This window comes from Onychostoma macrolepis, chromosome 20, assembly GCF_012432095.1.
Source record: "Onychostoma macrolepis isolate SWU-2019 chromosome 20, ASM1243209v1, whole genome shotgun sequence".
Lineage (NCBI taxonomy): Eukaryota > Metazoa > Chordata > Actinopteri > Cypriniformes > Cyprinidae > Onychostoma > Onychostoma macrolepis.
The window spans coordinates 21,652,295-21,675,058 of NC_081174.1; the positions used below are offsets into that span (position 1 = coordinate 21,652,295).

The 22,764-nt window shown below is 35.9% G+C and overlaps 1 protein-coding gene across 1 annotated transcript; it reads left to right on the forward strand.

Annotated features, from left to right (window-relative positions):
• The first annotated feature begins 11,366 nt into the window (after nt 1–11,366).
• gorab (golgin, rab6-interacting) lies at nt 11,367–19,062 on the forward strand. The gene is made up of 5 exons (XM_058754892.1): nt 11,367–12,344; nt 12,597–12,930; nt 13,240–13,341; nt 13,483–13,623; nt 17,767–19,062. Exons 1-5 carry the CDS (start codon nt 12,281–12,283, stop codon nt 18,155–18,157), a joined length of 1,032 nt encoding a protein of 343 aa, XP_058610875.1. The 5' UTR covers nt 11,367–12,280; the 3' UTR covers nt 18,158–19,062.
• The last annotated feature ends 3,702 nt before the right edge of the window (nt 19,063–22,764 follow it).

Consider the following 22,764-nt stretch of genomic DNA (forward strand, 5'->3'; position numbering starts at 1 on the left):
AACCGAGCTGAGAAATATGACTTTAATAATGGTAACAAATGGCAGAGCTGCTGTCGGGATTGGCACTTGGTAGCGAGACTGAAGCTATAGAGGAAAATAACACCCCAAGGCCAGCCGCTTTTGGCAAAGTCATTCTAATGAACTGTGAAAATGCTTTGCAGTGTGTCAGATATGGGCACAGCAGAAACTGGCTCTATAAACTCCTGATTAAACTACAGTTTCTGTGGTTTTGCCATCATTTAACTGTGTTACAGCCTCTGTTGTAGTCATAATTGTGGGTGCAGAGGTTAACAGGAATATGGAGATGGCTCTGCCTGGCGCTAGTGAACCTCAGACATGGTCTCGAGCAGTTACTATATTTAAAGATCCAAATGGAACCTGGAGTTTTAAAAGCGGCCTTGAAATCAATTTCTTTGTTATTTCTATCCCAAATTTGGAATGTGTGAAAGGATTAGGACATTCACTGGCATGAGAAATTGCACTGACAGCTCTCTGCATTTTCCGTACCCATGTTTTAGGACAATTTGACAGGAGCAATTTTAGTTTTATTACTCAGGATGTATTAAGCTAATCCAAATGATGTTAGGAAAATGGATGTAGTCACTTCCCGTCAATGACTTCCACGTAATCCTTATTATCTTGTTCAATGACCATATTAACACAAATTAAAATGCAGACACCCTGCAGATTCTTAACATAAACGGTCATATTTTATGAGTCTCTCTCACCAGGAAAGAGATGTTGTTCATTGTCACATGACGTTAAAGAATACCGACAACCCCTGAATCCCCAGGCTTAAACTCAGCTCCATATCCCACGCAAACACATCTTGTTGGCAGATGTGGCGACACCACAAACACTTCAAAGTGCCTGCACTTAGACCTTCTCCATGCACTGACGCCAACTGTAAAAAGTGCCGGACATATGGGTTGGAAAATATTAGACCTTTCAAACAGCGCCTGGGCAGCCTCCTCGTGGTAGGAGAAAATATTTTTATTACTCATCATTTAGTGCTGTTGAGGGTAAATTGTGACAAAGACCTTCAGGAGTCATCACTGCAAAGCAAAGCTGACAGAAGCAAACAGATCTGAGTTGCACGGTATCACGCTGTGTTAAATGAAGCTATTTGCTGAGTGATTTAAGGCACATGTACATTTTTGTGGGAAAGAGATTGTTAGGGTAAATGTGAAAAGGCCCATTCACAACAAGAACGATAACTATAAAGATTACTAACAATAACTATATTAGCGTCCACACCAGTTAGATACAGTCATATGCGTGAGCTTTAAAGGGGTCATGACCTGACTTTGTTTTTTATTTTGTACCATTCTCTGAGGTCCACTTATAATGTTATCAAGATTTTTTTACATCAAAAAACACCATAATTAAGAAGCAATATGGTATTTTCTGTCCTGTTTTTAACCCCCTTCATCAGAGCGCTCTCTTTGAATAAGCGTGGCAGATTGTAGACTCGGAAGTAAATGCTCATATTAGGCTAATAGTTGTGTATATTTGACAGGCTACATCCTTCATAGATAGATGCTGCTGTGATTTAGCTTAAAAACGCATAAATACTCAGTACAAATCAAACGATCTGTAATAACAGATAAAGCAAAACTGGATCCAATATAGTCGGCACAGCGTCGTCTTTTAGTTTCAATCTTTCTGAAAATCCTGCGTCAAATTGTGTCTTGTTTGTAAACTAATCTGTGGTAACACGAAGTGGACAAAGGACCAAGTTAATTCTTACTGACACAGTCTGTAACTTCATTCAAAATAAAGTTTATCGTTTAGTTTCTGTGTAGGCCTACATTTGCCTCTCTTGTTATTTACACTACATGCACGAATCAGTGGGCGGGGCTAAACGGTGTTTAGACACACTATGTCATCATAGAGTTGTAGATTCCACAACATGTTATTTTGGCAGATTTGGCTTCAATATAAGCTGTTTTTAGACTAACATGAAAGTTCTGAGTTTTGATTTCTCAGTTCATGGCCCCTTTAAAGTTGACTAAATTCTGATTGTCTCTCAATGTTTTCATCAGCTGGAGAAAATCATTCGGAAAGTGATTCCAAGGATGTGGTTTTATTGTCGTTATGGTTGTGGTGCGAACTTCCTTATTCTCAATTAGAATAATCCTCAGATAAAGATTCATCTCTAGATTCATATCTAGGTTTCAAAGCTTGAATTCTGATGGTTCGTTGCAAGAGGGCGATGATGTGGTAAACTTATGAAGCAGTGCCTAATATAAAGTATTTATTTATTTGTAGATTACATTAAATAGGTTATACTTTATTACAAACATATGTAAATGTTTGAGTTGTGTCCACTTTGCATTTACACCGTTTTGACCAGAAGCAGTGTTTTGAGTGCTTTAAATGGTGAATCTTTTTGCAAAGCAATTGGTTGAATTGATTCAGAGTTTTGAAAAGCCTTTTTTCTCCCATCACTGCTTGAAAGTAGCGCTCGTTTAATTTGTACAGAGTTGCCATGATCGCTGGTAAAATTAATAAGAAAACAGGCCGCTGGATGGCGTGATTGACCAATCGGAATGAAGTATTCCAGAGAGCCTTGTTTATCTACTCGCTGACTCCGTCACTTCTCGGCAGTTACCGTAATGAGTCAATCAGTTAATCCAATACAGCTGTCACAGACATGCAGTGTGAAAGCCGTGGGTTGCTGGAGATCTAGTGCTCTCTCTGTATTTTCCCATGAACATAAAGCAAAAGCATAGTATCTCCTTCCTGTTGTGGTGAGAGGCAACAGGGAGACATCTTATTCAATCCGACATCTCAGGGGACAGACATCCAAAAAATTACTCCTCAAGGCTCTTGAGTGACTCTAAAGTTTGCTTTGACGTAATCACACATGGCAAACAATGAGAAAATCTCTCCTCTTGAATATCACACCATGGACATTTGCATGCTTTTGTTCACTCTTTTAACTGAAAACACAAATATGACTCGACTACAAACACATGCTCTGCTCCTGCTCTCATGCAAACAGACCTTCTGATGCTCAAAGCGTGATTTTGAGGCTGTGTGTGACAGATCTTCATCAGGGAAGAAAAATGAAGTGCGGGAAGTGAAAATTGAGTGTTTTTTTCCCTGAGTGACAGTTCATCAGCAGGCCACTGAGATCTGATTCCATCTGTTTCTGTCACTCTTGGTTATTTTTCATTTGAGCTGAATGAACAAGGAAAATAGTGACTTAACCTCATTAACTCTGTGAGAGGTTTGTTTCCCATTAGTGGTTAAATGAAGTTTTTCCAAGTGAATCGTCATAGACAGGACCCTCAGGGCACACTGTCAGTTGTGAAATGATTTACCTGTTTAGTGTCAAAATTTGTTTACTGAATGTGTGTGTTCCTGAATGTGCTTCATTTGCCATTTTTAGCATTGGCTTGTTTGTGCTGTTGCAATTATTTTAGATGTTGCAATATTAGGCCATAGCACAATTTCAAACCATATGTATCTTTGACATTATTGTAGCCATGCAATAAATGTTTAGAATTTATATCAAATTAATTCAGCACTTTAATTTAATGCAATTAATTGCATGGGTGAGAAAATTCATTGTAAAGTCAATTGAATGTTTTTGTCTTAGTCTTGAGGACATTCAGCAAATATTAATTCATTCATTGTTTCGTTATCGTAACCACAATTTCATTATATAGTGAGAAGAGAAGGGAAAAAAATGAAGGGAAAATAATAAAAATGCACAAAATGTAAATTAATTGCGAATTAAATTTTGGTTAAAAAATAAAAATACAACAATAAAACAATAATAAAAATAATTGATTGACAGACCAGTTTTTTTTTCTTTTTTTGTAGCATATGTTTCTTTTGTTTTTATTTTTATCTATTCTGTTTGATAACGCAAAAGGAAAAACTAGACTGCCCCATGAAACTCCCATAGCAGCATTAATTGTGTCATCACTATAGAGATTTTACAAGCAACGGCTTTTAAAGTCTTGCTATGTGCATCATACACTAAACATACGGCTCTAACACCACGCCATAAATATGTAACAAATTAAACCAGTTAAGAACGTCACAGGAAAATTGGTGAAGTTAGGCATGTTTTGTATACATATAACTTACACTAAAATAAAGACAGATGCTTTTAGTTTGCCTTCTCTTCGAATTCAGCTGAGCTAAAGCAAAACCACATTTTCAGGATCCCTCGCTGGCTGCATGTCGTTTTAACTCTCCAGTATCTAACAAGGGAAAAAACTAGTTTACCTTCACAAAGTCTCTTGACAGTGTCAGGCAAATGTACATAATGAGAACTGCCAGAGGTTGGAGGCTGATTGACGTGTATCCTCCACACTGTACCATGTACTGATGACAGCATGTCTGTCATGGCTGCCAGGGCTGAATAATTATGACTTACCACCCACAATTTAAGGAGACCCATATATGAACATTTACTCTACAGAGGACACAATTTTGGATTAAATTCACTATGGATTTGCTAAGGGATGGAAACCCTTAAAAGTTGTTTGCATAAATGTTTTATATTTCTATAAAATGAATTTAACAAGAAAATAATATGAAAAATTAATCAGCTTATCATGCAGTTAGTCTGATAAAAAGTTTACACTGATTGCCATCATTAGTTTTATATGTTTTAGTATAACTGAAATACTATTATAGATGTTATTAACATTTTTACTCAGCTTTTATTTTTATATCTTGTTTTTATTTGAATTTTAATCATTTTGTTGTGTGTTTTTGACATATTTAGTAGGTTTTTTTTTTGTCCATCTATACAGTTTTAATTAATTTTTATTCCAGATTTAATTCAGGATGTAATATGAAAATGACAAAATATAACCCACTGTGTCTGACAGTAACACAGTTGTGTCCTGGGAAATATTAGCCATTATGTACTCATATTATTCAGCATTACATTACAGGCCACTAGAAATAAAACAATAAGCACAGCTAACATTTGTTAACCTGTTTTGATTTAGTCTGTTCTGTCCTTAGTCAAACATATTAGTCCTTAACATAAACTACAACTAAGTATCATCGACAGAGGAAAACCTGTTGACATACAGACATGTAAGTTTTGAAACTGCATACACAGCTGTTGTTTAGCTCATTTGCTTTGCTGAAGGTTAAACCAAACAAGTGTTTTATTACAGCGGTTATGGTTTTGTTTTGTCCCATACAAGGCCGACTCGACTACGTGAGGATAATTAAATGATTTCAGATGGTAAAAAACAGGAAAGCAAACCCATAATCAACACTGCTGTCTTGCGATGGACAAGCTCACCATGTTTCTGATACATCAAAGAAAGCCTGTGGCCTCTTGTTAAAACTCAACAACATCTCACGCTGCTGTAAACCTTCCACAAAACACACAGGCAGCACTTTCCTCCAACGCAAAATAACTGTAAACGTTTAATTACATTCATAAAGTAGATAGAGGCAGTAAATCACCCAGGCGTATGTGTGTGTAATATAACAACAGAACAAATGCATTACAGTAACTGTTCTTCACATTAGGGGGCTGCGGTTGGGTGGGGTGCGCGCAACAGTGGCATGCTTGTATGGAAGAAGGTGCCTGTGACTGTGCCAGTTTCTCCTGTAGTAAATACATTAAAAATCCCATATAAACTATTCTAGGCCTTGCGGCTGGTGTTGAGTGCATCTTGAGGTGGGGTGAGTGGGCTGCAGGCACAGAGTGGCTGCTGATGGGGGCTCGGGGTGGGCCAATTCCATCTTGCTGATGGGTACACTTCAAGAATTATGACCAGATGTTCATTAATGAACTTTTAGAAGACCACTGGGAGAGATGGAGAACAAATGCAAGAACTATGTTGGTCCACAAACAAATAGTGCTAAAACTATACTGGGCTTTTTTGCAGCTGAAATGTTAACAAATGCAAGCCAAATATACACACATATATAGCTAGGGATTTAGTGATTTTCATGGTTCGGTGCGTGCAGTTTTCAGAACAGCATACTTAAAGGGTTAGTTCACCCAAAAATGACAATTCTATCATTAATTACTCACCCTCATGGCGTTACAAACCCGTAAGACCTCGGTTCAGCTTCTGAACACAAATTAAGATATTTTTGATCAAATCCGGGAGCTCTCTGACCCTGCCATAGACAGCAAGGTTACTACCACGATCAAGGTCCAGAAATGTAGCAAGGACATCAGTAAAATAGTCCATGTGACATCAGGGGTTCAACCGTAATTTTACGAAGCTACGAGAATACTTTTTGTGGAAGCAAGCGCATACGTCAAGATAATCTCGCACAATGGAAGAATTGTTGAATAAAGTCGTTATTTTTGTTTTCTTTACGCACAAAAAATATTGTCGTAGCTTCGTAAAATTACCCCTGATGTCACATGGACTATTTTACCGATGTCCTTGCTATGTACAAATTGTGCTTAGTACAATTCCCAAGCTAATTAGTCTTATGAACTGTTTCTAAACATACAACACAACCAGTGAAGTCTGATTCCTGAGCAAAAGACTCAGAGTCAGTTCTTTTTTAGTGAATCACAAATACATACAAATCAGTTGGAGCACTTTTTCAATTAATTTGACTCATGTCCTGAACTGCAAGTTAAGAATTCCGTCATGTCCAACTCCATGAACTAATAATTTGTACTTAAAGCTTGCAAGATTTATTGTAAATTAGTTTAGTACTGACTCTCTTCAAATTCAAAAGAATCAGTAATGGAATTGTTAAGGAACCAGAATCAGAAAGAGGAATCGGAAATGTGCAAGTTAAACATCTGTTTGAAGTTAAACAAAAACAGACATCACTCCAATATACTTAAATGATCACTTTAGAATGTTTTTCATTAACTGTTCAGACCATTTATGTAGATTAGAATCTTAAGATTAATCATGTATAATCTTAAATTAGTTTTAAATTGTTTGTTTTCTGAAGTAATTAATTCCCTTTTGTGTAAGGATTCCAAATATCTTCTTTTGTACTACATGCAAGAACATCATACGGATTTAGAACAACATGAATGTGAGCAAATTATGACAGAATTTACATTATTTTATTATTTGCGCCAAATACATAGGAGGGGCATGCATCTAGTATTTCCTATGAAATGATTGCTGAAATTGTTTCATTTGCTTACACTAACATATGCATCCATTTTCTCTATAAAAATCAGGCCTTTCTCAACTATTTACCATCTATTTCTGCCTACAAAGCATTGCTGTGGAACCATCTTTATTGTCTCAAGTTTCTTACTCAAACTACCCTTGTTTCATCTTGATATTTGTTTTGTATGTCTGAGGTTCTGCCAGATGTGCTGTGGGTGGCTGTAGCCTACAGGAGACGTGCAGTGAAGTCCTGGATCAGAGCCTGGACCGGTCTCTGAGCAAAACTGCTAATTCAAGCGGTTTGGGCACAAATATAGAGTGTAGAGTTAGATTCAGGAGACATTATTCAGGAGCCATGCCAAAATCGTCTTGATCTGGTGACCTCTAATAACTTAAGTCACAAGACACAGGTTAATTATGTCAATCAATGCCACATCATGCCAGGTGGGACAGTGCATAAAAATTAGGCACTGTTCACATAAGATTTTTAATGATAGAAATCTTAAAATCTGTAATTATTGTAACCCATTAAGTATTAAGAAAGAATTTACATTATTTTAAAATGTTACGTGATTCATCTTGTTTTCTATTAGACATGTAAATCTTTGAGACCAAAATCCTCGTTTTGGGCAATATCACATAAATATTACCAACAGCAAAGATAAATGTGAGATAATACATTAATCCAACTCACCTGCACTGCTCATTGATTTGAATATGTCATTTGTTCCAAAACTCACCAATTCATTTTTGGTTATTTTTCAGCATTATTTACTTGAACTAAAAGCATACGTTCTAGAAATATCAGAGATGGGTTAAAGGAGAGAGAGTGGCAGAGTTTTATGCTAAACATACAGTGAAAGAGACAGCAAATGATCACAGGATAATTTCTGTCTTTTCTAATCAACGCATGACATCACACAGATCCGTCTCTGGTCCCGTAAACTCTTTGCAGATGGCCATGACTGGAAACTGAAACTCTGTCTCGCAGCATAAACAGAAAGGACCTCTCTGTGACGGACACAAATGTGGGAGAGTCAAAACATGTGGGATCTGAAACCATTACATCTGCCTAAAGTTCAGTCTTTGACAGCTTTGACCCCTAATCATCCCCATATTGACCTCGACCTTCCTTGAGGTCAACCATCAATTGGCTGTTTGTCTTTTTGACCCGTTCCCTGACTGATTAAGGGAAGTGCATTTTATTGATGGCTAAAAGTCACAGAGAGGCCATGATGTGCACTTGCTGTTCCTGCACTGATTCCTACTTAACTGCCCATAAGTCATACATGGCTGTCAACTGAGTTACCCAGCTAAGAAAAACACGTTCTAAGACCGTTTCCATTAAGTTATAAAAACACTATTTCAGACTGTTCTCTGAATATTCAAAACGTCCAGTTTTTTTTTTTATTGTTATGACATTAAGGGAACAATACATTTTATAATTTCGCAAACATGAGAACGTTAGTTCAGAATGTTCTCGGAATGTTCTGAAACAAGTAATAACATTTAAAAAATGTTAGATAAACAAACAAATAAACTTCATTAAATACTTGATAACTATGAACAAATGTTCTTTTAACACTAAAAAAAATTGTTCATCAACTTAAATACAACTTAGCCAAAACGTTAGCCAAAGTTCTGAGAATGCTGCCAAAGCTTTTCATGTTTCCCTTACATGGTCTAAAATGTAAAACTTGATTAATGTGCACATTCATTATGCTCACAAAATAAATATCTCTTCATATTGGACTGTGAAGCTGTAGTTTTGTTGAATATATATATACCTATCTCAGCAAAGAGAAAGCTATTTTATGATATAACACATAATGAATCATTCATTTTTCTATGATTTTTCTCTCTCTCAAATCATTCCATATGATTCATATATTATGTCTAAAAGAAACTTTATCTGCCTGTTTAATTTTCGATAGCCAGGCAGAACTTGTTAGCAAGGTGTTGGGTGATGTTCCAAATTTCTCATTTAGGACATACATGGTCAATACAACTCATACCAAGATTATTATGTTACTTCAATCCCGCAATAAATGTGGTTTTAGTAATGGGGAGGACTTGTATCTAATAAAACCACATTTGTTCTGAGTTCATTCTTGTCTTACATTCAGATGTAGGAGTGATTTCACTTAAGAGTTTCACTCAACACATCTGAATATTAACGAAAAGCAAAAGTGCAAGATTTATTCTGCCTATAGGCTGTGTATGGCACACAATCTAACATTGCTCTGATGTTTGAACGTATGAACTGCAAATTCAGGCTGCTTGTTCTTTGGGTGATGGTAGAAGTTGCTCACAGGCTTTTCTTGTAACTAGGAATATGGTCGGGTCATGGGCCAAAGAATCTTCCATCTTAATTTAACACAAGCTCATGTTCACGCAGCCTGCCATATGGAGCCCACGCATCAGTCTGTCTTCTCAAAGTCTCCATTTATCCTTTCCTGAGGTGTTTCTCCTTTAAAGTGCACAAATAATTCCAGATGGATCAAAGATGTGAGTCTGCCTTTAAAAAGCTGCTATGAAGTGGTAGTGATTGTTTGGTTGCCCTGTGTAGGGCAATTAACAGAGCTAGACTTTTTAACAAAATACAGTTGAAGAATGGTTGGGGGGCCAGAAACATATTTGTCCTCTACGTGTTGACATACAGACCCATATATATATATATATATACATAACACAGAGACAGAAAAAAGCACAGTGGGAGCAGAATGCAGAAAGAGAGACTACAGAATTAAGGGAGCTGTTAGCCGTGAGTTTTTATTTATGGTTTCCTGTCTGAATGAAGTGTTATGTCATGGCAACACAGCACTTTGAGGGCAATGGGCCACTCAAATCTGTCGAAGATAGCTGCCAATTTAAATGAATTAATAGGTGATATTTGTGAAGAATCACACTAAGAGACATTTCAAAATGAGACTTAAGAGTGCATTCAGACACAGATATATCAATGCAACGCAAAGAATATGAATTAATTTTAAATTAACTTCATATATGTGTACACACACATGTATATTTAAACAATTGAAATGTTTTATATTTTTTATAATATTTCATATTGTATGTTAAATATTTTTAAATTTATTTTATGGCATTTTCATAATAATCAGCATTGAGAGTATATGAATTAGGAGCAATAATATATAGTATAATATAAATATAATAATACAAATGATATAGTAATAATCTACATTTTTATGTAGTGTTTGTATGTTTAAAAATTACAATTTAATTATTTACTCTTTAAAGCCTGTCTAAATACTTTATATTTGTCAATACTAATATTAAATCTATCTATCTATCTATCTATCTATCTATCTATCTATCTATCTATCTATCTATCTATCTATCTATCTATCTATCTATCTATCTACCTATCTATCTATCTATCTATCTCAATGTTTGACCTCTAAGAACTTCTACTTGCCAACACTGGCAGTTCAACACACTTGGGCTACCAAACCACCCACCAGAAATGGAGGTCATTCCCAGAATGCCTCACTGATGCTAATGGTAATAATGGGAAATCAGACATCAGTGTTGCAGCTAAAGTAGCAGACAAGAGTTGACTCATTCAGGACTAATTTGGCAACACGTGCCAGATCACTCAGATAAGCAGTTGATCCAGAGAAATTACAGGGCCTCTCACAGCCCCACACAGAGAGCCTGAGCTCTGCGCTTACTCCTGCCACAATCATGGGTGCTTCTGGCAATAAAACAAAAGTGTAACTTGATACAACTGTTTGACGTTTTTTTTTTTTTTTTCTCTGTGGATTTCATGCTTTTTATCACCAAGCATGCTCTTTCATTAACCTCTGACCTCTCTACCACTAGGAGTGCAGGATGGCTCAGTGAATGTGAAGAGGGTAATTGGAGCAAGAAGAGGAGGATAAACAAAATTAGCCATTGACTCCAATAGTCTGATGTAGCTGTCTGGACGACCGCAAAAAAAAAAAAAAAAAAAAAATATATATATATATATATATATATATATATATATATATATATATATTTAATACAATATTTCAACACTTTTTATTCTATACAGTCTAGCTGGTTTAATTTACTGCTCTATCTATCTATCTATCTGTCTATCTATCAATTCAATTCAATTCAATATTGCTTTATTGGCATGACTGTAAAAAATACAATACTGCCAAAGCTTCAAATATATGTGGAGAAATATAATAACAATGAGATCAAAATAATAGAATAAAACATTATAACATAATATAAACTTAAATAAACAGTGTAACAAATAAGAACTTATTGTGTGAACATTTCATACCACAGTGTTTAACATATAAACACACAAGGCTGAGGGTCACTGTGGTAGACAGTAGGGAAACACACTGAGGTCAGATATAATACACATATTACACACATTATGTACATTCACCTGCTGTCTCTCAGGCTGTGGCACTTCCACACGTATCTCGCAGCCAGTGCTGCTATCTGTCCCTCTCCTAGTACTATCTTTATTTGTTCTGTTTCACTAATGGCTGTAAAGTTCTTTATTAAGTTGGTGAGTTTGTTGAAGTAGAGGTTTCTTATGGATATATATTTATGACAGTGAATGAGGAAGTGCGTTTCTGTCTCGATCTCTCCTGTCTCACATTGAGCACACACTCTATCTATCTATCTTATTTTATTTTATTTATTTTTTTCTGTTTTTATATTATCTAAACACTTGTGAATATCAGCAGATGTAAATCTTGTTTGCTTACTGTTTACTGGATACATTCGACTGTTTTTCCCCCATAACAACTAAGCACAAGAAAGAACCGGTTTATTTTAATATGTGCCCAAAGAAATTGTAAAGGTTAATCATCTAAAACTATTGCATGTGAGCATTTATTTACTTCATTATCAAAAAGTTATAAAAACAGCAACGTTATATAAAATAAAAAGTTATATTTTATTCGCAACAACAATAGTATTTAAAATATACGTGTCTAAAAAACAAACAGGCAAATTCCGAGGGCACAAGTAAAGGGGCCTTTCTAGGGTCTTGAACGTGGCAGGCAGTCATTATACACAAATATGGCGGCCAGATGAGAAAGTAAAGTGACATTCCGCGTGTGTGTGTTGAAAAATACCATTTTATCCTACATATATTTGGTTTTGATGAAACCGATTTGCAATTTAGTTGCAAGTAACTTTATGGGCAACTGAGAATGGCTGCGTGGGCTGGATTTTCAGAGGAAGAACTGCGAAGAATGAAACACAACGGCGAAGTCGGTGAGTACAAATGTTATAACTTTACACAGAAACGTTTTCATTCGTGCAGTCTACCTGTAAATGGAATGAAATGCACACGTAATGATGCTGATTGTTATTCTGTAAGTTATTAAGCGCGGAAAAGGTCTCAAATCATCTATGTTGACATGAGCAACAAGACGTCGTGTTTGGATCCTCTCCTAGATTTTAAGACACAGCCACTAACTCTAATTGTGAATACTGATAAGTCTGCTCCAATGTGCTCTTATCTAGTAAACCAGGCTGTGTCTGTCACATTGGGTCGTGGCCGGAAAGCCGCTCCGACTAACCGGAGCAGACAGCAGCTGCAGCGGGAAAGGGCTCTGCAGCTGGCAGCCAAACAGAAGGAGGACAGCCACTCTCTTCCACCCGACCAACAGCTTACCAAGCCCCCAGACCCGCCTGCTGTCAGTTACCCCACTCCTGTCAAACCACGGGACGAGCCCAAACCGCTGGAGTCGCAACTGGTTGAACATGAAGCAGAACCTCTTCAACATGACCCAAAATCACCTGCAGAGTCTGCACCACCAGCAGTCATCAAGGAGCTGGACAAACAGGAAGTGGAATTGTTAGTAAGTCTATTTCCTATGCAAACGCCGGCTCAGAATACTTTATATTAAATATTAATAATATTTTATATTAAATATATAGTTTTTCATGTCTTTTCAGTGGAATTGGACACTTTTTGTATTATTCAAGAAACGACTAAGGCTTGTTGTATATAATGGAATAACGTTAACTCTAAAAGTGTTCAAAAACCATGGTTTTATTAAAGTAATATCCATTGAATTTGTAGAAATCAGAGTAGATGACCATATGTTATTTTTTGTTGTAATGTCTTCGAATATAAGACTCCACCAAACTTTTCTTATAACAGGCGGGAGAAGAACCGTCTGCAACAGTTGCAGTGGGAGCAACGGATAATGGAAGAGAAGAATAAAAAAAGAAAAGCTCTCCTTGCAAAAACCATTGCTGAAAAGTAAGAGCTAATGTCTTTTTTTTTTTTTTAAACAATTATCAAAATCTGTCTGTCTGGAGTAAGATGACCTTTTGCATGTATGATAATGCAAAGGTGTTATGTAAAAGCAGAATGTTGAAAATATAACTTCCTGTTTCCCAGGTCCAAACAGACACAGGCTGAAGCTGTGAAACTGAAGAAGATCCAGAGAGAACTTCAGTTACTAGATGATTCTGTGTCCAGCGACATCGGGATTCTTAGAAAGCTGATAGAGCAATCAAGCATGGATTATTCCCTGGCATGGTAAATGTTCATTTCTGGCCCATTTTTACAGTCCATTCTAAGTGTAATGTAAATCAAGTTCACAGTAGTTTCTTGTTGAAATTGCTCTCACTTTGTTTCATGTGCCACTTCCTTAGATCTCAGATCTGTCACCTTAAAGTAGCAAATCTACAGTAATAGACTAACTTAGTACATCCAATACATGCATATAGAAGTCTGTTTGATCGGGGGTGAAAATACTGCCCTCTGTAGAATTTCTATATTAATTCAGCCAAATTATAAAATAGACAAATGCATGTGCATCTGAATTATTACTTGTAGCAGAACATTATCATCGTTTTTATTCTTTTTGTGATTCATCTTTGCTAGTTTTGTTGTTCCGTTTACTTTTGAATGCTTTAACTATATTGTAAAAAGTATATTTATGTATATTTGTATGTTGTGTGTGTGTATATGTATGTGTATATATATATATATATATATATATATATGACATAGACACACACATATATACAGTGCACAGCATAAATGAGTACACCCCCTCTAAAACTTAACAAATTCAGCAATTACTCTTTACTTGGATAACATGTTAGGGTTCTTTGGAGCTATAATGTTCCAACGAGCCTGCTTGATCAATTACCAAAGAAGAATGTCAAAATTATTTAGCAAAATAAGATTTTCTTATCAAAGTGATAAAATGTTGTTGCAAAAATGAGTACACCTTAAATTACTAAATAAAAAAATGTGTATAGGTTTAAGGCTATTTTTGATCAACAGGTAAGTATATTGAACCAAAACTTTTAAAGACAAGTAATTTCCTGAATTTCCTAATTTTCCTGAAGTGTTATGTAGCCCATTGAATCATACTCTGACTTAATGCTGGCAGCAATGGAACCACTTGGGAAATAACTGCCAGTTGACCTATTTCTTAGCATAAAAGAGGACAATGTTGCAAGAGGAATACCAAATTATTGTTTTAAGTGTGAAAATATAGCAGAAGTATATAGCACCGACATTCAAAAACAATGGACTTGTGACAAGGCTCCTGAAATAATCAGGTCTTCACTTTAAGTTTTCATTTAGTGATGAATGTGAAATAACATGCAAGTGTCTCAGAGCCGGAAAAAGCTATGAAAATTGACACTTTATCTCACAGAGTATGACGCAGCCTGCAGAAGTGACATGCATGGTTGTTGTCACCACTAGAATTACCTACTGTAGCCAAAGCAAAATAAACTAATTTAACCTCTTCCAAGGCCCATATTTACAAAATAGAGACTTCTGGGAATCCATACTCTGGTCTCAAGAGACCAAGTCGATCATTTCGGATCCAAAAGCATCCAAAATGTTCTGGTGTTGCTAGAGGAGGAGTACAGTGAGAAGTGCTTGCTACCCACAGTGACGTTCAGTGGTAGTAAAGCTTTTAGTGCTGAAGGTGTGAGGTGGTTGTGCTTTATCAACGCTGTCATGAATTCACACACTACTGTGTGATGTAATACAAAAACTTGAAATAGAAGATGCTACCCTCCCCTCATTCCCTGCATTATTGGGCATTTTTTCAGAATGACAATGAAGATATTCACTCTCCCAAGGTGAAAATTCTTCAGTGGACATGTATTTCACTTAATCTTAGCGCTCTTGAGCAGCTGTGGGGGATTCTGTAGAGACGAGCTGAGCAAAACTCCCATTAAAGACCAGAGCATTTAAGGAGGTCGTCCTCCAGGGGTTAAACAGGACAGATGTGAAAATTTGTCATGAACTTGTACACTCAGTGCCAAGAAGGGTCAGAGCAGTATACTTAAAGTTCTGGAGGACATACTAAGTACTAGAATATTATACATTTGCTGAATTAAATCTAGAGTGTACTCATTTCTGCAGTCCTTCATTTAAACAAAATTTGCTAATTTACTTATCTTACAGAAAATATTGGCATATATTTTGTTTTTATTAAGTACATTTTTTAATACATTTCAATTTTTCCATGAATTATATCAGTGATAATTAAGAAAATACATCTTTTATATTTATTCAGAGGGGGTGTACTCATTTATGCTGTGCACTGTATATACACACACACACACACACACACACACACATATATATATATATATATATATATATATATATATATATATATATATATATGTGTGTGTGTACATAGAAATACAGTTATATTTAAGAAAATATTTTGGCAGTAATTTATAGTGCTGTGTTCAATAACAGCTGGCCCTGTATCGATATTGTGGCACGTGTGCAGCAGTGACCGCGCTTAATTTGAATTTGAATACAAGAACACCGTTTAAAATTGAGTAGAAAAGGTGCAAGGTTTCTAAAAAAATAATGAATAGAGCATAATATATAGGCTACAAGGTTTAATCTGACCGCAAAGGAACACTACTGGGTTGCCTAATATAAAGAGACGTAATCCCCGAAACAGAGCTTCCTACTTGCGCAATACAGAAATATCTGCTAAATGTGTTACTTATCTTTGGCAACCTGGCAACCATGTGCACGCGCGCTCTCTCCACTGTGGATAAACGCGCTTGCTTTCTTAAAACACCGGTTAGCTTGCAGTTTAGCGATCTCCACTTCGATATTCTGTTCTCAGAAAAGTGTAATTCATCAAGTGTTTATTTATGAGAGAGAGAGGCTGTGTATATATGAATTACCACCGTATTAACAGTGAAGCGGAGCCTTTAGAAGCAATGATGTTAACAGCTCCTTGTTGAAAAAGATAATGTAGCTCTTGAGCGGTTAAGCTATTTTATTGATAAAATTGCGGGGCAGCGCTAAAAAGTTTGTTCCTTGAATGTCTGTGTGAGTGACTGAGCGTGTGTGTGCGTGAGATTCAGTGAAGACAGCGCATTAGTTTAGAACGCTTCTAATTTTTATCTTTTAAATGTAGATAGTGCGTTAATTTGTGCAATGATAACCTACCAGCAATGTTAAGATTTTTTTTTTTTAAATAAATTAATACGAGTACATTACAATATAAATTTATTAGAACGAGTACATTATCATTTATGGGCTTAAAAACAAGATGCAAGCAATCAGAATATTTTACCTGGTGGGGAGTGACCAATGTAAACATGAAATATATAAAAAAAAAAGCAAACAACAGCAGGCACATCTATCTCAAATGGGTGCTCGACTAAAAAACAAGTAGAAGCATATTGAAAATGCAAAGTCGGCAACACCTAAGCTCCAAAAGTATCAAAGAAAAATGTATTTATAAAAAATTCACATAGAGTGTAACATTTCGAGCACACAGGCTCTTCATCAGAAAAATGAGCAACACTGATATGCCTCCATTTATACATGTGAACAAAAGGTCACGTGACCTAACACAATATAACCAATATAATAATGACAATAATGAATAAACCAAAATAACCGCAGTCAAAAAGAAAAAACAACAACAACAACAAAGAACTATGCAAAATAACAAAATACAATTCTCGATACACAATACAATAATTAATACCTGCCTACATGCATAAATTCAACCAATACCATCAAAACCTTTATTGGAGCTGTATAAAAAGCCACATAATTGGATAGGCATTCCATATTTAAAGAAATGGACGAATATCAAAATCCTCATTTAAACCTCTCGGGGACAAAGTATCTAATTTGTCTGATGAAGAGCCTGTGTGCTCGAAACGTTACACACTATGTGAATTTTTTATAAATAAATTTTTTGTTGATACTTTTGGAGCTTAGGTGTTGCCGACTTTGCATTTTCAATATGCTTCAACATGAAATATATGCCATTACCTATGTTGTACTGTGGTACAGTTATGGAGGCCCTTCATAATGCAGAGGTCAACTGCCTGCTCTGCCAATAGCTAGCAATGGCCCTAGAGTATGCAGTGTTTAATAAACAGCTGTTTTACTAAATTCTTCTGATGTGAAATTTAATGCAGTCCCGTATCGTATAGTGACTTTGCTGGTGATACATAGCCCTAATCTTTCATTTTTATTCTTTTCTTTTTTAAATAATTTAATAAGTCTTTCTATTTATTGTATAAGCTGTCTGTAATCAGTTGAGCGTGTACTTGAGAACAGCAAAATGGTTGCAATTCCTGTGTGCACATCAAGCTTAGAATATGCATTTCTATACATCTAACTCTCCTGTCTCTGCTAATCTCTTATTGTTGACAGGAAGCGCTTTGAGAAAGCTGAGACTGAGTATGTTGCTGCTAAGATGGACTTGCACAGGAAAACGGAGGTGAAAGAGCAGCTGACAGAGCACCTGTGTGCAATCATCCAACAGAATGAGCTGCGCAAGGCCTGCAAACTGGAGGAATTGATGATTCAGCTAGAGCTTAATGCTGAGGACGTCCCCATCCCAGAGGAAACAGATCTAGAGGACAAGGAGAGGGAGGCTAACTCCCAGCCCATTACTGAAAACGGTCCTGCAGCAGACACGGAGGGGCGTACAGAGGTGGATGGCTCAAGTATGAGCAAAGACAGTTCCATTACAGAACCAACGATCAGCCAAGACAATCAGGAGAGCAAAGCAACAGATGTTTCTACAGATGGGCTAAGCTAGCTTCCAAACATCGTCAATTTAATAGAGGCTGTATGACGGTTTACATAACACTTGCTACCAGCTTTAGAAATTGTGAGTGTTGAACAAACCAACAATCCTGCATTCTGTGATGATAAAAGGCAGCCTCAGTCTGATATTGGTGTCAAGTTTCCAAATACTGTGAGCGTTATTCCATTACTACTAGCATTAAAAATGCCTTAACATTACAGGGCTGAAATATTGATTATGATCTGTTAAGCTCGGTTTTTGGTTTTAATTGAGGGTGATACGTGATCCTAAATGTGGCAGTTAAAATAGTGCTATGTATTTTATTGTGGTTCCTTTGGATGTCAGTCATTTGTACAATTTAATCTGTCTTCCATTAAGTAAATGGAGTACGAATCTCTTGAAAACATTGTGCATCTTAAAAACACTAGAACTATAAAAGACTAAATACTGTTAACTTGATTGTTTTATAACTTTGACATTATTCAAAATGGAATAATGGCAAATGGCTTGGTGGTGGTTTGTAGTTGTGATTTATTTCACATGATGTTGCACAAGTGAATGGTGGAATCTTTTATCTGTATATGGCTTGTCTCATAAAAAATAACTTGATGTGAATGTTAACAAATCAATAACAGCAGGGGTTTTTTGTCATACAAAGCTGACAGTTTGTTCAGCAGATATGAGAACAATTGACTTATACTGTAGAGGAAAAAACTGTTGGAGTGTGGGAAGTTGAATGGCAGTTTTTATTTTTTAAATGTATATAATTTATACTTTTCTAATAAAACTCTGATAAACCATGCAGAGCTTTACACCAACACTAAAAACATTTAACACTGTGTAACAGTAGGTTATATCTTATTATTCAAAGAAGTTTTGAGTATATTATATATATATATATATATATATATCATGCCTTTGACTATATTCATTCATTCATGTGCATTATAATGACTATAAAGTATGCTATGAATTCAATATTTAAATTATCTGTTGGTGAATAAAGTGATTTAATATTTTAAAAGGTTTTGTACTTTTTATTGCACACCTTGTGGCATGTTTGAAATAACCCGTTGGAGTCCCGTTTGCATTTTTTCTTGCCTTTGCATTGTTTAAAGTAGTAATGCATTCGTTATTTGTAAAGAATATGGAAACTTGATCTCATGTTTTCATATAACGGTTTACTTTATAAACGAATTTGTGTAAATTAAATGTGTCTCGACTTCTAAGGGTCCTTATATCCACCTAAAACGTTACAGCCATTCAGTAATGTCTGGACAGCCCTTGAGAAACAAAATTTATTTATTTTTTTTTCAGCCAGACTTAAATTCTTGATAGAACATTGCACTTTCACTCCTAAGCAAAAAATTTGATACTAATATTAATTTTAATATGCTCAATACTAAAAATTTATTAATTACAGCCATTGTATGATATCACCAAAATACGAAATACAATATTCTATTCTTTTCTATTCTGGTTTGACTATATAAAACAAGGACTGACAAATCCTGGAAGTAAATACAGGAAAGGAGATTTTCGTGAAGCTCAGTTTGTGAGAGCGCATTTCTGATTTATGTGCCCTCCGTCCGTCGGGACAGGTTGAAAAGACTCCGTAACCCGAGAAACTCGAGGGAAGAGGGAAAAAAGAAAAAAGCGCACGAGATCAACTTTTACTGAAACACTCTGCCTTCTGGCAAGTCGCTGGTTATCCGGTTTTGATCATGATGATTACCCTTATGCAACAAATTGTAAAATGAAAAGCAACGACTGTTAATGCTATTTCTTTTTTAAATTCACTGTTATTTAAAGTCATCTTCGGTCATCTTATTGTGACCATAAATACATCCTATTTTAATCTACATTAAAAAAAAATTACACTTCTAAAAAAACTGAAAATATACACAAAATCGTTGCAGCCTAATCTAAAATGTTTACAGTTTTATATTGTAAGCAGATTAAAATAGCCTAAGGAACAAACGCTAGTTAGAAACATATATCATAAATCAATACAAAAGTGCTTAGCCAACTGTATTAAATCGTGAGATAAATCAGAATGATTTAACAGAACATTTTAACATTGAGAACATTATTGCCACGGTTTTATTTGCCATGGACCATATTTGTAAATATGGTCTAACAAAATATAGGCTAATTTACTACGACTATGTCGACGGAATTCCTCCTGTTAAACACGATCAAGTGCGGTAGTGCTGTCCATTGACCCCTGGTGCTGATTAGACGACCGCGAGCTTTTATTTCGCTAATTACAATTAAAGTGCCTCCTTCTGTGCTCGCGCTTCCTATCCTGCGCGGGAAAACACACGCAGACATGCACGCGCGCTCTGATGATAGAGTCAGGGGAATTCAAATTGTGCCTGTCGCTCAACTTTCCATCTAAACTAGTTAAAGTCCTGTAATGTTAATGGTGTCGAGAGCAATAACTGGACGACTTCTGTTTTTAAGTACGTTTTTAAGACATTAGCCTATGTCTGAAAAATTCTGTGCTGGTTTAGTCAGACCTGGGCCTTATTAAAACATGTTTGCAAATAAATTATCACTACTAATGCGAGAATGCTGCTTATCGTAAGATCGCGTGCTCTAGGCCTACTACCAAATCAAATAAAGTCCCATTTCCCATTCTTGTATTAGTGTGGCTATAAAGGAGCATTAAAATGCTCGTACAGATTCCTTAACAAATTGCTCAGTGCTTTTTCTTTATTATTTTCCTGTAAGAAGATCTTGTGTATATTGTTTTAACTAGGCTACTGTAAACTGGATACTTTTAAACAATCGGAATACAGGCGTTTTTAATTCGTGGGCTGTCATGGGTTTTTCATTAGCTACACGATTCTGTGGATACAAAATATGTATACAAAATATGTATTCTAAGACGTGAACTGAAGTGTATTGTCCTTGTTCTGGGTTTTATTTCGATTACTAATGAACTCCTTTTGTAATTCATGAGTTTAGCTGGATTGTTGAGTCTGTGTTTATCACAATGCCATAAAGTCAATCCACAGAGTTATGAGTCATGTTTTCAATTACGCACGTACATTATAATATCATCTGTGGAAAAATCCTAACAGGCAAGAAATACTTACCAAATACATTTCAAGGATGATTTGTCCGTTGGCGTTTTTTAATCATTAAAATAATTATTATTATTATTAGGCTATTATTATTATTGTTATTATTACTGCTGTTAATATTATTATTAATGTGTTTATTTAGGCTACATTTTTAAATGGAAATATAATAGCCTGTCATTTCGTTATTCTGTCCATCTATTTACAGCCTTCCCAAGGTCATGGAAAACGTAAGGATATCGGGAAGATTGTGCTTTTCAGGCCTGGAAAACTGGCCTGGAAAATGAAGATGAATACATTTTTAAAAAACGTAGGCTAATTTATTCTGGTTCAGCTCTAAAACATTTAGTGCAGTCTCTTTAGCCTATATTTTATCTCAGCAATATCAAATGAATGGAACTCATTGAAAAGTTATGGAACTAAATTGATGAAATATATTTGATTTTAAATCAATGAATTCGATTAAATGGAAGCAATGGAAATTGATGAAGCACACTTTAGGGTAGCTGTCCAAATAATAAATCTGTCTAAATGTAAACTGTCGGTCCAAAGTCATCACGAACCAGAGGGGAAAATAAAAAATAAAATAAAAACTTTCAAAGTTTAGATTTTGACAGGCCTAATCTCTTTCAACTGCGACGTCTGCGTTCAAGCGATGATGGACATGTGCCACACGGATTGGACATTGGACTGAAAAACCTTTCGCTGGTTGTGGTTGAAAGGACCGGTTTTACAGACTGTCTTCTTTTGCACGATCCTTCACCCCGATAGCAGGCCTTTTTGAGAGAAGTCGCTTGTAGAGGAGCTGGCAGCCGAGGGAATATAGAGGGAAAACTAATGATGAAAAAGGTCTACTCCATCCCAACAGCGGCTTAATTAAATACATGGAAAGAACGAAAGCTGCACATCTGGTTTCAATCCGTTTTCCTTTGATGGCATCAAGTGTTCTTTTCCCAGATCTGGGGCTGGAAGCTACGGGATGTCTGTGGCAGTGAGGAGCCTATAGACGTTTGCCATTGAAACACATGGACATCTACCTTGTGAAAGCCCCCACTTATAACTCACCAAGTGGTCTGACACTACTCCCGTCCCAGCTGGAGATGTGTAGGCCACTGCAACCAGAACCTTCCCCGGTTTTTGGTTTGACCGATAACGTAGCTATATTTGCCCAAGTCTGGATGACAAAACATTGTTTTAAAAATGTTTTAGTGTTTAAACATCAATAGCTAATGCATGTGCATTGTTATAGTAATCTATACTATAGGCCTACAAATCTTTAAAAAATCTCAGAGAAATTAAATTGTCTTAAGTTAAATTAAATTGAATTATTTTCTTAAATTAAATTGAATTATTTTGAAAGAACGCCAACCAACATTATATTTGAGGGCACTCAACTAACGAATCAATCGGCAGAGTAAACATCATCATTTAGCTATAGTGGAAAGGATGCTACGCAAGGAAGCCAACGAAAACGCTGAATGTATTATCAAAAATGCCTTCCCAAAAATTACTGTGACATAGTACGTTAAG

What these genes read in the sequence shown, in the direction of transcription:
- gorab (XM_058754892.1), top strand. Translation starts at nt 12,281, where the DNA reads ATGGCTGCGTGGGCTGGATTTTCAGAGGAAGAACTGCGAAGAATGAAA. An exon ending in GACAAACAGGAAGTGGAATT is followed by an intron (nt 12,931 to 13,239) that starts GTTAGTAAGTCT and finishes TTCTTATAACAG; the next exon opens with GCGGGAGAAGAACCGTCTGC. An exon ending in GCAAAAACCATTGCTGAAAA is followed by an intron (nt 13,342 to 13,482) that starts GTAAGAGCTAAT and finishes CCTGTTTCCCAG; the next exon opens with GTCCAAACAGACACAGGCTG.